This window comes from Passer montanus, unplaced genomic scaffold, assembly GCF_014805655.1.
Source record: "Passer montanus isolate IOZ18808 unplaced genomic scaffold, ASM1480565v1 scaffold15, whole genome shotgun sequence".
Lineage (NCBI taxonomy): Eukaryota > Metazoa > Chordata > Aves > Passeriformes > Passeridae > Passer > Passer montanus.
Genome location: NW_024362051.1, coordinates 9436986 through 9452170, shown reverse-complemented (window position 1 = coordinate 9452170; position 15185 = coordinate 9436986). Strand labels below are relative to the sequence as shown.

Below are 15185 nucleotides of genomic sequence, written 5' to 3'. Positions count from 1 at the left end.
TCTAATGAAGTCCTAAGCCTAGTGGGATAAGAGTTTTGGCTCAGATAAGCAGAGTATCCATGGCCTTTAACCTTTTTTTATTTTTTTGTTCTCAAAGGAAGTTTCAAAAGAAAGAATACTCAATAGACAGTTATTGATAATCTTTGGCCTTAAAGATAAAAAAGGGAAATTAAAGGTACATTGCCTGGGCTGAACGGAAAAGCTTCACCCATGGCAGTGCTGCCTGGTGCTGCACAAAAGTGAATTCAAGAGAAGCCAACCTCCCCTGTGCTAAATTCACCTCTCTCAATTTCCTCCCATTGGGAGGTTAAACACTTCCCTGTGGGCAGCAGGGGAAGAAGCAGAGCTGGTTCACATCCTCCTCTCCCCAAGCACCCTGTCCCTGTCCCTGTCCCTTCCAGCCCTGCCCTGTCCCAGCCCTGCCAAGCTCCCCAGCTGGAGCTGCAGCCCAGAGCCTGTGGGGAGGAAGATGAGGACTGAGACAAGCAGGGGATTCATGTTTGTGCTCTTATCCCTTGGGGAGCAGAGATGAATGAGCCCACACTGCCAACGTGGAGGACATTTCCCTGCTGTCATCAGGGCCCAGGGAGAGCAGGTGGTGACAAATATGGACTGTGGCCACTCGGTGTGGCCCCTTGGCACTTCCACATCGCTGCTCCATGAAGAGTCTGCCTGGGGAAAATCATTCCCAAGGATGCTGCAGGCAGAGGCAGTCTCTGCTCACCCACTCAGAGCACCTGTGTGGCCTTTACCCATATGCTGCTGCCTGGCACTGCCAGGGGATCAGGAGCAGTTCCCCCACCACATCTCAGACATCACAGGCTGCTGCTCACGTGCCAGCAGACATGGGAGAGCTCTGGGTGTGCACCAGACAGCCATCCCCATTTGCCAAGGATCTGTGGACCTACACAAAGAGGGATCAGATTCATTAGGAAGAGGAGGAATTATAAATATGAGCCTAAGCAAGAAAATGAGGCCAGTGTGGGTATGAAGAGAAATTCAAACCTGTGTCATCTCCTATGGGCAAGTGCTCACTCAGGTCTCCCCACTTATTTATCAACACTGGCAGCCACAGAAAGCACATCCTTCCTTCTGAGCATCCAGAATCAGAAGGAATCCAGGTATTCTCATGCTGCCTTTGGTGTGCCTCATTAACACCACTGTCCAGTCTCACAAAAAATGGAGGAAAAAATCCAAAAACAAACAACCCAAAAACTGGACAGCAGGATGGGACAGTATCCCAAATCCCCTTAAAATAGAACTTCTCCCTAAAGCCACCCCTCACAGGCAGTCTCACAACAAGAGGCACGGCCGAGGTCTCAAAGGCACAGGCAGGTCACTTGAGCTGGAAGTCAAAGCCTCCCTCAACTTCAGGACATGTCTGAGAAGTGATTAACTTTTCACTCTTTGCAGGAATGCTGGCACTGTCCAAAGCACCAGGCACTGCTCCCCTGGGCCCTCAGGCTTTGTCCTTTCCTGTGCTGGTGCCTGCAGAGCCCCACGGTGAGAGCGACGGGGCGCGGGATCAGAGGAGACATCTCTGCTGGGATGGGACTGAACTGCAACAAATGCTCATTTAAAGGACACTTTAGAGGCTGCCTCTATGCACTTGCCACAAGCCTTCAGCTCTCATTTATTGTCTGTGCCTGATTCCACCACTTGCCTAAAACTCAATACACCCTTTTCAGGATTTTTATATTTTTTTAACCATTGATATCTTAGTGTATCCCCTTGCATATTTTATTTTCCTCTCACTTCTTGAGAGAAGAAATTACACAAAGAAGGCATTGGAGCTCCTCAGCCATCTCATAACTCTGACAAAACAGAAAACAAGGTGCAAGACTGATGCCAAATAATATCTAAATCTCACTCTGCGAGAGACAAGGATCTGGGGAAGGGGATCAGCTGCCACATTAAGTATCCCACAGCACTGTGACAAACCAAGGCAGAGAGGAGGAGCTGAGTGCACCCTCCAGAACTGTACAGCCAGCCTGGGACCTGCCAGCACTGCCCTTCCCCTTGTCACCCAAAGGGTAGCAGAGCCAGAAATAGCCAGAGATGGGGTTCACCAGATGATAGTGATTGGGGAATGATTTTCCCCAAGCAGACTCGTGTGGGCAGGAGGAAAGGGGACCAGGGGAGACTGGCTGCTGTTGGAGCCTGTTCTGCAGCACCTCCACAGAACAGGAGAGCAGAAGTACATGCCTTCCATGAAGAAGAATAATTGAGCTGTAATTCTGGTTTTGGCTTGCTCTTTCATCCAAAAATAAAAAAGAGTGGCTTGAATAAATTAATAATCCTGTTAGAGCTATGCATGAAAGAGATGCACAGGGATACATCACTCAAAACACTCCATATCACAGCTAGGTACTGATGCTCTTTGAGGAATCAGTAAACATTAAAATGCCTTTAAAAATCTGATTTTTTTGGGTAACTAGAGGCCTAAGCTAACAATCAAGACCCCAAATATTTGATAAACAAACATAAGGCTGAAACACTGCTAGGACAGCTTAATAAACTCCTGACAAGAGGGAGATGCAACAGGTGGACAATAAAAAACACAACAGCCATGAGAGGGTCACAACCAATCTTGACCATGAGGCTTGGCATGGTTGGAGGCACAGACTGGTGCTGAACAGCCAAGAGGAAAATCCTGCAGCAAGGAAGGGAAAAATGAGCTAAAATCAGGGTGGAGAATAACGTTGCTGGGAAAAATCTGCAGGAAAGGTAAAGACAATGGCATCACAGATCACAAACCCTGTGAGTTTCTTTGGATCAAGTGAACCTTCCTTAGAAAAGGCTTGATACACAATCCAGGGAGTTTATAGTGTAGAACCTCATATGTGTGGCCCTGATTCTCCATCACATTGAATAGATGTTTAAATACCAAGCCAAAATTAAGACAAACATTGTATTTTCTTAGAACTATTCCTTAGTGCAGATTAAGGGAAGAATGATTAAACCACATCAACTTGAAGATGAAAACTGAGAAAAATGTCTGCAGAGGGTCACAGTGCCCCATCACCTGGGCACCCTGCACATACAGCACATCAAATTGCTGACAGCAAATTCCCTTGAAGAACATTGTGAGCCCAGGATTTTAAGCAGCCAGGAGATAGCAGCATCCCAAAACTCTGGTGTGAGCTCATAGCTGCTTCAAAGAACAGAATTAAATGGGTTTTCATCACATCACTGCTGTCTATAGGAAAGGAGGGCTGGGTTTGGAGTGCCCACATCAGGCCACTCAACATCTGCACAGACAACACCATGGCACCCTTGCCCAAAGGATCAGGGAAAATGTCCTTTGGCAGAGCTGCTGTGACTGCAGGGACTTGTTTGGGGCTCCAGGGTGGCCCCACAGCCCCCTGTGCAGCACCAGACTTTGGGGAAGCAAATGGGTTGACACAGCAGAGGCAGCAGCTCTGTGCTGAAGCAGCACAAAATCCAGGCCAGGCAGCAGCAGGTGCTGCCTGTGGGTGGGATATTGTGCATGGCAGACTTAGCCTGCCTGGAGCTGCAGAGAGGGGTTCCATGCAAGGGGGCTGGAGCAGCCTCTTCACCTTCTCTACGTGAGTATTTCGGGCAAAATACTCTATTCTCACAGAGAGAGAAGCAAAGGAGAAGTAGGAGAGAAGCATCTCCCAAGGAATTTTTCAGAGCAGGAGTGCTCCAACTTCTCAGAGCAAAGAGCACTCTGCTGCTGAACATCCTTCTCCTTTCTTCCTGAAGCTGGGAAAAAGAAATCTTAGTGAGGAAGGAGAGTTCTTCCCAAAAATGGACTCATCACTGGGTTCCAGGTGCCAACTCTTAAAGCAAAATCTTTCAGTCTCACACGGAGTCTTTAAGAAATGATAGATTGCACTGCCTCAGAAGAAACTCTCTGCTCCCTGATAATAAATGAGTTGTTAGCAGAAGTAGCAGGCTCCCGGATCCATTTGTGATCCAAAGGGCTCACAGATGCTTCCCATTTCTGCAATGCCAAAACCACAGAACACCAGACAGCGAGGAATGGGAAGGAGCCTCCTGTGCCTGCCTGCCTGCCTGCTGCTCTCCAGTGGCTAAAGGGAGACTGTCAAGTGCAAGTTCCCTTTGATGGAGCCTTTTTTTAATGTAAATCTGCTGTTGTTGAAAGTGAAGAATTTGCTGTATTGCCTGCAGGCAAGGATAGCTAGGGGAAAAACCTCAGCCCTTTGTGCTGCACCTCTGCAGCACCTCGTGTGCTCTGGACGTGGATCATCCTATGGCACAGGCACCCCTTGTCCTCCAGCCACACACCTCATCCCTCTGCACAGCTGAGACAACACACCTTGGATGAGAAACACACCTTGGATGAGACAAACACACCTTGCATGAGGCAAACACCTTCTCCAAAGGCTGCCATGGTCCCACAGGATGCTGCTGTACCTGAATATCTTGGCCCCAATTCCTTCCATCCCCAGTCTCCACAACACTGCTCTAGATTTCACTCCACAGTCCTGGGAATGACTTTTTTTTGCCCCCTGTTTGTTTTTAAAGTTGTTGTGCTCGACTTGCTGGTTTGGATTCACACTTTTACTTTCTGTCCTGAGACAGGTTTGAAACGGGAAACCTGAATGCACATTGCTCTGCAACTCCTCTGAGATTGCTGCCAAATGGCAATTAGAACTCATGACAGATTGGGATGGGATTCAGAATTCCCAAGATTTTCAGGTGTGTTTTGATCTAGAGCTCTGGGTCTGATTTGTCTCAGCTGCTATAGGATGTCACTGTAGAAATTACTCTCTCTTTTTTTTTTCTTTTATAGGCCAAGCAATGGGGTTTTTTTCCTTTTCCACAAGATTGCTAGTTCCAGTGCTACACAAGGCTTAACTGTGGTCTTCCCATTTGAGCCAGTGGGGGTTGCTCAGTCAAATCCCTGGGTGCTGTTTTGGAAATGCCACAGCATCTGAAGGCATTCCTCCCCTGATGACACCAGCCCCATGGCTCCCCCAGAGCCCAGTCCTAGGGATAGGCACTATCAGCCAGGAGTGTATCAATGAGAAGAGGGAGAAAGAGATCTGCATAAAGACTGCAAAAGCAAACCCAGGCATGGCTGTCAGAGCACTGCAAACACTCCTGCCAGCAGCAAGCCCATGAAAAGTGAGAAACAGAAGAGGCCAAGAGGAAAAAAGCACCTCACAGGACAATGCCAGACCCCTGCCCTTGGGGGGCCACTGCAGTGCAGTACCAAAATCCAGAAGGAGACCCTGAACAGAGCAGTTTCTGTGCCATGAACATATGTTTTCTTCACTTCTCAGCAATACATCAGAATAGCACAACTGCGAAGATCCTGTTTGCAATGTGATGCCTGCTTTTATCAAAGCCTTTACAGGCTGCTTGCAGGGAGAGCAGCAAAGTGTTTGATACTGCTGAGATGTCACCTTCAGCAGAGTATTGAGGAATTAGCAGAAGAGCATAATGCAGCTGCAGATGCTTTGGGATAGGATTCATCTCACCTGCCTCCCAAAGTCTCATGCAAAACTAAGCCAGGACCAACACAATTCTGTTGCTTTACCTGGTTCCTCACAGAGGAAGGAAAAGTTCAACCAAGGGACATGTGGGCACATGGAGGACGTGAGAGCAAGCTTTGATGAGTCAAATAGTCTCAAACAAAGAAGAGAAGTTTGAGAATGGCCACTGAGAGCTGCTGCCTGAGATGCTGAGTGTTGGTTCTTCTAATGCAGTGTGACTGCTAAACCCCACTAAAACTGTGATGATGCTTGAATGAGAATTTCCTTCCACAGAACAAGCCTGTACCCCAAGGTAGTGCTTATTTCTGCAGAACAAGAAATGGTCTGGGCTTTCTGGGGAAGGGCTCATCTCTGAAGGTGTGTGGCTGCTCTGGAAGCAGGGATGGAAATGCAGGAGCTGTCTCATGTCCCACCTGAGGGCTGCACAGGGAATTCTCTGCCCTCCAAGCATCAGCACAAAGACATGGGCATGTCTGGGAACACAAAGAGCTGATTTTCCAGTCTGTGTGTGGCTGTGGATGGGTGACCTCCTGCAGACCCTGGGGCTGCTCAGGGCTCTGAGGGTTCAGGAGAGGTGCTGGATTCTGCTCCCCCTGAGGTCTCTGAGAGTCTGGCACATGAGGCTGCTAAGGTGGAGGATGTTATGATATAGATGAGTCAATGTTAGGAATCTGCCTGACTTCATCCACACATTTCTTGCAGGTTCCCAAACAAATGATGACTCTTAATGCCTGCCAGCCAGGGCTAATCCAGGTCTCACACTCCTGGGACCTGAGGAGATCTGTTCCCTGACTGTAGAGGAGAGGGTGCAGTCCCCTCACAGAGGCTCCACTCTCCCCAGAGTCTCTGCCTTTGCTGTCCCCAGAGGACAGGAGCACAGGGACACCCAGATTGCCATCCCCACACCTTGAAGCTGCAGGTAATAGCTTTTGGCACAGCCATAATGAGCTGAGCAGGAGACCCCAGAATGAAGACAGGCTGGAAGACAGAATTAATTCTGATTAAATCCATGAAATGCACTCAGATCTGCCTTTTCTGGGGACAGGCTGGGGACAGCTGCTGTGCCTGCCTGTTTTTCTGGGACAGTGAGCTGGGAACAACACTGCTGCTGGGGCTGCAGTGCTCCCTGCCTCCTCCTCACCTGCAGCAGCCCCCTCTCCTCACCCCTTCCCCCACTGCAGCCATGTGTGGTTTGGCTTTCTATTACTTCCTTTGGTAGTTCATTAAAGACATTAATCACCTTCTGCACAAAGACATTTCTCCTGAACTCCCTGCAGGCCAGGCCTCTTTCTCTGCTGGCTGCTCAGCCCTTGCAGGCACAGTGCTGGTGGCTCAGACCTGCCCCCGTTTCCCTGCTGACCTGGGTCCCTGCTAGGCACCAAGGGTGGTCACCCCAAGCCTCCCCTCTCATGCTTGCTGTGACAAGAGCCTCCTTTCCAGCTCACCTTCTCCCCACTGTGGTCTACATCCCAGCATTTGTCTCCCTTTTCCCTGGCCAAACTCTCCCAGCACATGACTGCCATACATCACCTGCAGGACAGGAGGATCCTGAGCTGCGGTGCTGACCAAATAGGAGGCACCATTAGCTCCAGTTCAGATTTGAGCAGAAGGAGGCAGAGCCCTCAGAAAGAAAAACCTCCCCTTGCTTAGCTAAGGGCTGAAAAGAGACAAGGGAGAACTCCACCCATTGCACGTCCACAGCCCCCCCAGAGCTGCTGCCTTGTCCCTTTCCCACGTCATGTCTCCTACTCCAGGCTTTCTTCACCCTCTGCCCTGGGTGCTCTCTGTTGGACTTTGCTGCCTGTGCTTTCCTCACAAGCTCCCAGGCCTCCTGGTAATTTTTTCTGCTGTTTACCTGCCAGAATAACAGTGCTGTTCTCCCTCTGTGGGATGGCACTGAATGGGATGTGGGTGCTGTGTGGAAGTAAAGCCAACAAGACTCGGGGCACTCAGGGGATATTGGCAGCCCAGCAGGGGAAAAGCCACGTCTGAATCTGTGTAATAACTGATGTCTTTTGCTTGTTGAAGCTCATTGCTAGCAAAGATCAAAGCAAAGTATTTGGGAGGGCGGGGAGGTGAGGAATAGCCCTTGATTTCATGTGAGATTCTTCCACATTCTGCATCCAGATTACTCACAGCGGTTTCTGTATCTCTCCTCTGACCTTCCAGCCCTCAACCTTTCATCTCCTTCCCACTTCATCTCCATTAGCATAGTGCAGGATCTCACTTACAAAATCAAAGACTCCCATAGCATATAGAGAAATGCAGACACATATGCCACATCCACACGAGAATCCTGCCATCAGTACAACTCAAGCTTAGACATCAGTTGTTTTCTTTTGCACTCCTCCACTCTGTCAAAAACAAATAAAATCAAGGAACGAAAAGACCCTCTTAAAGAAGCCAAGATATGGCAATCTTTATCTGTCACTCACTTCTTCACTGCCTCTCACTGCTGTTTCCTCAAGGGGTCACTCAGTCTGGCGAAGCATAAGCACAATCTGAATTGCAACCCTGGGTGAGGATTGGCAGCGTTTGGTTTGCAGGCAACAGGGAAAATAACTGATCTACATGAAAAAAAGAATCAACATTTCAGGAGGTCTTTGTCTTTTTGTGTTGTTTTTTTCTGGGGGTGTTTTTTTTTTTAAGAATGCCCCAGAGGGGACAAGTGGGTGGCTGCTAAAAGGGCAGTGTGAGAAAATCAGCTGGAGGCTCATTACAGTTTAAGCTAATGAGCAAACACTTCAGCAGGTGAGCAGGGAGCAGTTTCTGCTGGATACCACAAATATTGCCCCAGTAATTCACTACCATTTTGAATTTTCTTTTGCTGGAAGGATGGTGGATTGCAAATGGCTTGGGTTGGACCTTCTGCACCTTGTCTAACTCCCGACTTCTTTAGGTGTCACCAAAGGATTTCACATGGAATGCTTCACTGGGAAAAACAGTGCCCTGTTTCATTTCCACACAAGCAGAGAAATAAAACCTCTCTTAAAAGGAATGCAGTTGAAATAAATGCATCTTTGTCTTCAGACTCGTGTTAATACTGCACCCCTGAGAATTTGGATCTTCAGAATATTAAAGTCTCCCTGACTTATTGCTTCTTTAAGGAGCTTGTTGGTTTTGTGTTTGCTCTGAGCTCCACGTGTTACTGAAGCTAACTGGGATCTTTTCCATTTCTGGTGGCAGAGAGCTGCTGCCTTTGGGGCCCTAACCCTATTAAAGGAAATGTAAATGTATATATCTAAAATTCCCACCAGTTTTAGAAATGAACAGCACACTTCCCCATGCTGCAGTCCTAGCAGTCACATGAAGATTTCCACTCTCACCTTGCTAATAATGCCAAAAAATAAAGCCTGTCTGTTTCTGGCCTAGTAGAATCCCTATCACATGAAAAGGCTTTATTTTTAGAGAAGAAAAGATAAGCTGTGAGTGGAAGCTGTGACTGTCACACAATGGACAGGTCTGCCCTGTGCTGCTCATGTTTCTCAAATCCCTCCTCTGCCTACTGCAGAGCCCAAATTTTACTTCTTCACTCTCTTTTCTGCTTGTCACCAGTGCTGGGATCCTTTCCAGATGAGCAGATAGATTTGCAGGTGTGAAATTCCCCTTATTCCTCCCTCTGATTTTCCTTATGGCGTCATATCTGCCTTTCTCCCCAGGCAACTCTCCCACCACCCAGGATAAAAAAAATTAAACACACAAAAAATAGTCATGCAAAGAAGAAGTGCCCCCATGGCCTTTGAAGAAATGGACACACCAGACTGGGGGACACTTTTCCTGATGTGTGGTGCCAGCCTCTCACAGGGCTGCCTCTGCCAAATACAAGGGGAGCCCTATCAGTGTCCCTGCTGATGATATCGGTCCACATTTACCCAAACCCCTCCATGCCCAGATCCCTGGAGGCAGACAGACAACCTGCCCTGTCCTGGCAGCCATAACTGGGGGAATGGCTCAGCAATCATATTCTAAATGTTTTTCCTTCTTGGGGAAATCTTATGGGACAAGCTCCTGCCTTCTTCAGTGGTGGCTGTGACCACTGAGCACGCAGCACCCACCCCGGGGGTCCTGCTGGGACACAGGGGCCGGTGTCACCTCCAGGACCTGCTCCCTCCTGCTTGGCAGGATTTCACCCATCAGCACACTCCAAGCTGCTGGCATCTTACTGAACAAAAACACACTTACTAGAAAGCTACAGCCCATCCCTGCCCAAAACTGAGCAACCTTAACCTGAGGTTGATCTAACGAGAATTGATGCTCCGTGATTCATCTGTCTGCATCACATCTTTTCCTGTTACATAATCCAAGGAGATGTATCTCCTTGTAGTACCTGTGTTGTATTAATCAGACTGCATCTGATCATTAAATTCATGTTTCTGTTGGCTTAACTCATATTAAATAGTCATAGCAAGCATCCTGAGCTCTGCAGGGAAAAAAGAAAAATCCCAGAGCACTTACATGAGATTTCTGACACTGTGAAAATAAAAACAAGTTTAGCAACACCACAACTATTAAAGGGCTGGGTTTATTTAGACTGTGGAAACTTAATTATAAAAATTGCATTCTAACTGATTACCGCTGGAATAATTACAGCAACACCTTTACAAGAAATGGTGACCGTCATATGTTTGTCAACAAAGAAGCTTCCTTTAAATTCAACACCCAATAATTGTTTAATTAAACCAAATTTAGTTCCTCATTTGAGAACATTCAAACGCTTGCCTATTCCTTCCTATCTTTGAGAGGTAATTTAGGAGATAAAAAGCAATTTCTATAAATACTCTATCTATATATGTAAGTATCCAAGGAAAAGAAGAAAAAGAAAGACTTCATTTCATAGCTGATCTGGATATAAGCTTGCTGCTATTGATAAGAACATAAGCACAGAGTGAGTGATCACTACAAATCCCTCTCTAATTGGTGCTTGGAGGCCTTAATAAAATATGAACAGAATCCAAACTACATGTTCATTTTCTAATTTGCAGAACAGATTCAACTGTTGATATTCTAGCAGCACCCACAGCATAAACTTGGTATGAGGACCCCACAGTAACTGTATCTGTACATACAGGGAAGGAGAGGGATAAGTAATTTATTGTTTTTCAGCCTCTTTACAAGTTTTCTTGCAGCTGCAGAACCCTGTTGTTATCCTGTGCAGACTCCTGTGTTTCAGGTGTGCAGCTCCTGAGAGAGGAATAAATAATTCATTGTTTTTCAGCCTCTTTACAAGTTTTCTTGCAGCTGCAGAATCTTGTTGCTATCCTGTGCAGACCCCTGTGCAGCTCCTGAATGCCCCTTGCCAGCATCCCACCACCCAAGCACACAAAATCTGGTGGCTGCCTCAGTAAAGCTGCAGGGCTCAGTGACGAACAGGGGTTATTTTAGTCTCTGGTCATCCCTGCAAAGCAGCCTGTGTTTTGCAGGGGCAGTTTTACCAAGCTGGTGACTCACTTTGTGTGGCAGCTGCTGACCCAGGGCAGGCTGCTGCTGAGCCATCCTCTTCTCAGGACAGCCAGAGCAGCCTCCACGCCTGCCTGGTGCTGCCAGGCTCACCTGGGGACCTCAGCCAAAGGCTGAAAGCAGGAATCTCTGCACCACAAATTAAATAAAGCTGTGGAGCTGTGGCTGAAACAACTCAGACTCCCTGAGGAGCCGGGCTCTGCACAAGACGGGATGCACATTGCACTGTGCACAGTTGGAGGCTGAGATGAAGAATAGGAGAAAACTATTCCCAGCGCAGGTTGACTTGATAAAGAAACCTCTCATTCCTTTGCTGTCAACAGCACACAGTGCTCCCATCCACCGTGGACCTTCCAGGGACAGGAATTTCCAGATCTCTCTTAAGCTGCAAAGCTCCTGTGCCCTCGTGTCTGGCACAGGGCATCCCCCTTCCCACCCCTCTCCATTCTGACCTGCAGCATCAACTTTCCTGTGCTGAGAGAAGTCATACATGGCAAAACCCAGCATGGCAGGGTTTGCTAGACACTGTGTGGAGGGCATCAAGATCCCTCCACTAAGCTCTTTTCCAAACATGGATGGTGAAAGAACCTCTGAACGTGTCTTTAAACCTGACCAGAAGGGTTTTTGCTCTGCTACGTCACCAGGTAAACATTTCAGCTACACCACACCATAATTTTACAGTTTTATAGTCACCTGGCACTGCTGGGTAATTCTGCTGAAGGAAGGACTCTTAATTCACTCTCCTTCCCTAAACAATTTCCTTGGCCTTTGAAGAAACAGCACAAAATAATAAAGCCTCCTAACCTTTAGTTAAGAACCCTCAGAGTGGCAGGTGTGTACTTTCATACGGGTAAGCCCCATCAGGCACCCAGCTGCAACCACAGAGCATGTTCATTACCAGCTATTCTGTGGGATGGAATGAATTCAGGAAGATATTTCAGTTATTGAAATGTGCCCGTGCCTCAGTGATGCAACAACATTAGCATCAACCCCGCACATGAAACAGGAAGTCACCACACATATCCACAACCTCTTCTCGCTTTCTTAATGATTATGGTTTGCCTAAAATCATCATCTCCTGATGTGCTGCACACAGGGACCCTCAGGACCCGCACTGAGGTTTTCACAATCACTGTGTAATGATAAAAAGAACAAACCTAGAACACCAGAAATGCAAAAGTTATTGCTGGGCTGTCACAGTGACAGCCCAGCACTCCAGCAGCCTCTGGGCATTCTCCAGATCTCCCCTCGGATGGGTGTCATTGTCACCAGTTCGGAGGGTCATTAACGGCGCTGTCACCTGGGCAGGAGCTGCCGGTGTCACTTCACCCACTGTCACACCACGGCCAGCTCATCCTCACCAGCCTGCAGCTCCGTGTCAGGCAGAGGTGAGCAGTGCCACGGCTGATGCCGAGGTGCATTTTGCACACCATTCCCTCAGCCAGGCTGCTGTCACTGTGCTTCACTTCATCACCACCCCACAGCCCGCCCAACAAGGGTTTTGCTTCTGCTGTCAGCACTGATTCTTAATATCTGCTCTGTATTTTGAATGATGCTGCTTCAGACACTTGCCATAAGGACTACATTTAGCACACGAGGCTGGATGCCAGCACGGAGCAGGATTTGCAGTGGAGCTGGGACCTTGCTCAGGTGTCCTGCTGGAGACCCACACAGGTGAGGCATCAGGTTCATGGGGCCCAAACACCCTTGACTTAACTGTTATAGAAGCAGGCAATGCCAATGGCAAGGAAATGCTGTGTTCTCCATCTCCATGGGAACAAAACCTGGTACTTTTAACTGGTAGCACGGCCAGTCTTTCCTCAGAAGATAAAGACCACTGTGTGGGCAGGGTTTTTATTCTCTCTAAATAAACAGATCTTTCTGCTGATATCTACTCTTGGCAGCCAGGCAAGGAATTAGCTGGAATATGAAGAATGAGCTAATTCCTAACAAAAGTTTCGCTTCAGCTCTAGAGTGCTAAAATCAGGTCTCCTAATGGCCTGTTTTCTTTAGGTTGGGGGATTTTTTTTCACCCCTAGGGTACATGGAATGACACCTTCTTTTGTGCTTACAAAACAAATGCTGCCTTCCATAGTCTGGAGGAACTTAGGAAGTTTTTAATTATAAGAAAAGCAAAACGAGGACAAGTGAAGTTGGACTGTGCAGAGTGCTCTGCTGGTCTGATCTAGGACAATGTGCCCTACATAGAGCTCAAATATAACATCCTTTGGGAAGCTGCCTTGCTTCCATTCAGCTTTTGTGAGACCACCCCTGCCCCCGCAGTACTAATGACAGATTCCTGAAGCATAACTGGTGTCATGGTCTTGCCATCAAAGCTGTAAACAAAACCATTAGTGGCAGGCATGGAGAGGGAGGGAAAGCCATGTGCAGATGGAGAATTTATCTAAGTGGTATTCTTGCAGTTTCTGCTTTCTTCCTGCTATCAGCTCTGAAATAGCTCATCCCCAGCCACAGTCAGCAACTCTACCCCAGGTGGGTGACGTTTTCCCTTGATAGATACAAGGTCTGGCTTTTTTCTTCTATTTGTCTGGCTTTCCTGCCAAGAAAGTGCCAGTGGATAGAGCTGAAATAGTTGCTCTTCCTTGATGGAAACCTTGTAGTTGGCAAATAGAGGGATATTAAAGAAAATAGAAAATCTTTAGATATGCTATTAGATACTGCAAAGAAAGTGTGGCCAAATTGTTACTTCTCTCTCCTATACCACACTGGGCAGGAAATTCCTGAAATCTTGTATTTGCAAACCCTCCAACAGAAAATATCACAACTTTTTTTTTTTCTTCAAAAAGCCTCATTAATTCTCCTGCTGGCTCTTTCTTCCAGGAGATCCCTTCTGTGCATTTCTGAGCAGAGAGAACAGTTTGTGTTCACCTCTATCCCACACAACTAAACTGCAGGGGGGATGTTTCAGTGACTCAAGAGGACACTACAGATGCCAGCCAACAGAAATCCAACAGGCTCAGTGAAGGGAAGGCTTCCTCCAGCCTCTCCTGACAGCCCCCAAACACACACACACAGGTTCAGAGAGTGTCAGCAGCAGTGTCTGACACCAGGTCAAACCAAAGAATTCTTTGTGCATCACGGGCTGCCGGCGTGAGCCCCTCGCCCACAGCACTGCACCCTGTGCTCCAAGGAAAGCACAGGCTGCCACAGCAACCACAGGGCTGAGTTATGGGTTTAGTTTGCATTTGGTTTCCTCCTCCTGGTCTTGTTTGTTGCTGCTAACCCTGGCTTTGCCTAGCAAGCCAGGTTCTTTTTCCCAATAATATCATCTAATGAGAACAGTACAGGCAATGTGCTGTGCTTTAGCAGGGTGCAGATACACCCTGAGATCAATTCTGTGGTGCAAACTCATTTTTTAATATCTGTTTTTAGAGCTAATGAATTGATTTCTTGAAACTAGAACTCTCTTACCTCTCTGTCATTATTAGGCATGCCGTTATTGTGGATTTAGACTCTGCTTGCAGCAAGCTGCTGGTTTCTGCTAGGTCTTTCTTAAATTACAAGGACAGATGGTTAAACTGGGGCTGAGGAAGAAGCTGTTCACACTAAACAGAGACTTCTGTGCACTCTGTGGGTGGAAAGGGGTGTCTTTGTTGTGCATAACAGCTATGGGAAATATGGGGATGAAACCTCAATGTAGTGAGTTGGGCAGAGGTTAGAGAAACAAGAAGAAATGAAATGCTGGGGGGTTTACACCACTTTGGATGCAATGGAAGGGGAAACACAAGACATGCAGGATAACTGCAGCACTGCCTTACCCCTATTCCTTAGCACAAACCAAAATGACCCAGAAACTCCTTTGTATGATTGGGGTTTTCTTGCTGGGACCCTAAAGGTGAGCTGCGAGGTGTCCCATATTTCAGACAGCAAACAAACCCAAGGAATAAAGAAGCCAAAGTAAGGCAGAGCACAATGAATTCTGGTACTTACAGGTGTATGTCATTTCAAAGCTGTCACTGATGTTCACAATGTCGATCTGGGGAAGGAGCTTAGGGGGTTCTGTGAGCTGAGACAACGCAAACCTAAAAGCCGCATGTTCCTGGGACTGTTGATTAGGAAACAACCCCCCTGGGGAGAAAAACACAACAATAAGAAGAAAGCTCTTAAGAATATTCATATTAGAAACATCATCAGTCCAAAATATTCCTGAGAGCAGAGCCTACAGCTCTGCAGCCTGGGGAGTGCTTCCAAACTCAGAAATCCTCCAGAACACAAAAG

The 15185-nt window shown here is 47.4% G+C and overlaps 1 protein-coding gene across 5 annotated transcripts in view; it reads right to left on the bottom strand.

Moving 5' to 3' along the window:
- The window catches only part of GRIA1 (glutamate ionotropic receptor AMPA type subunit 1), a 120678-nt gene that overhangs the window by 103240 nt on the left and 2253 nt on the right, over positions 1–15185 (bottom strand). For all 5 annotated transcript variants that reach the window (XR_005626690.1, XM_039701327.1, XM_039701328.1 and 2 more), the window contains exon 2: positions 14898–15035. Coding sequence is in view for 4 of the 5 variants with exons in the window: in XM_039701327.1 (XP_039557261.1) it covers positions 14898–15035 (138 nt within the window). In the remaining variant the exon portion in view is untranslated. The remainder of the gene's footprint in view (positions 1–14897; positions 15036–15185) is intronic.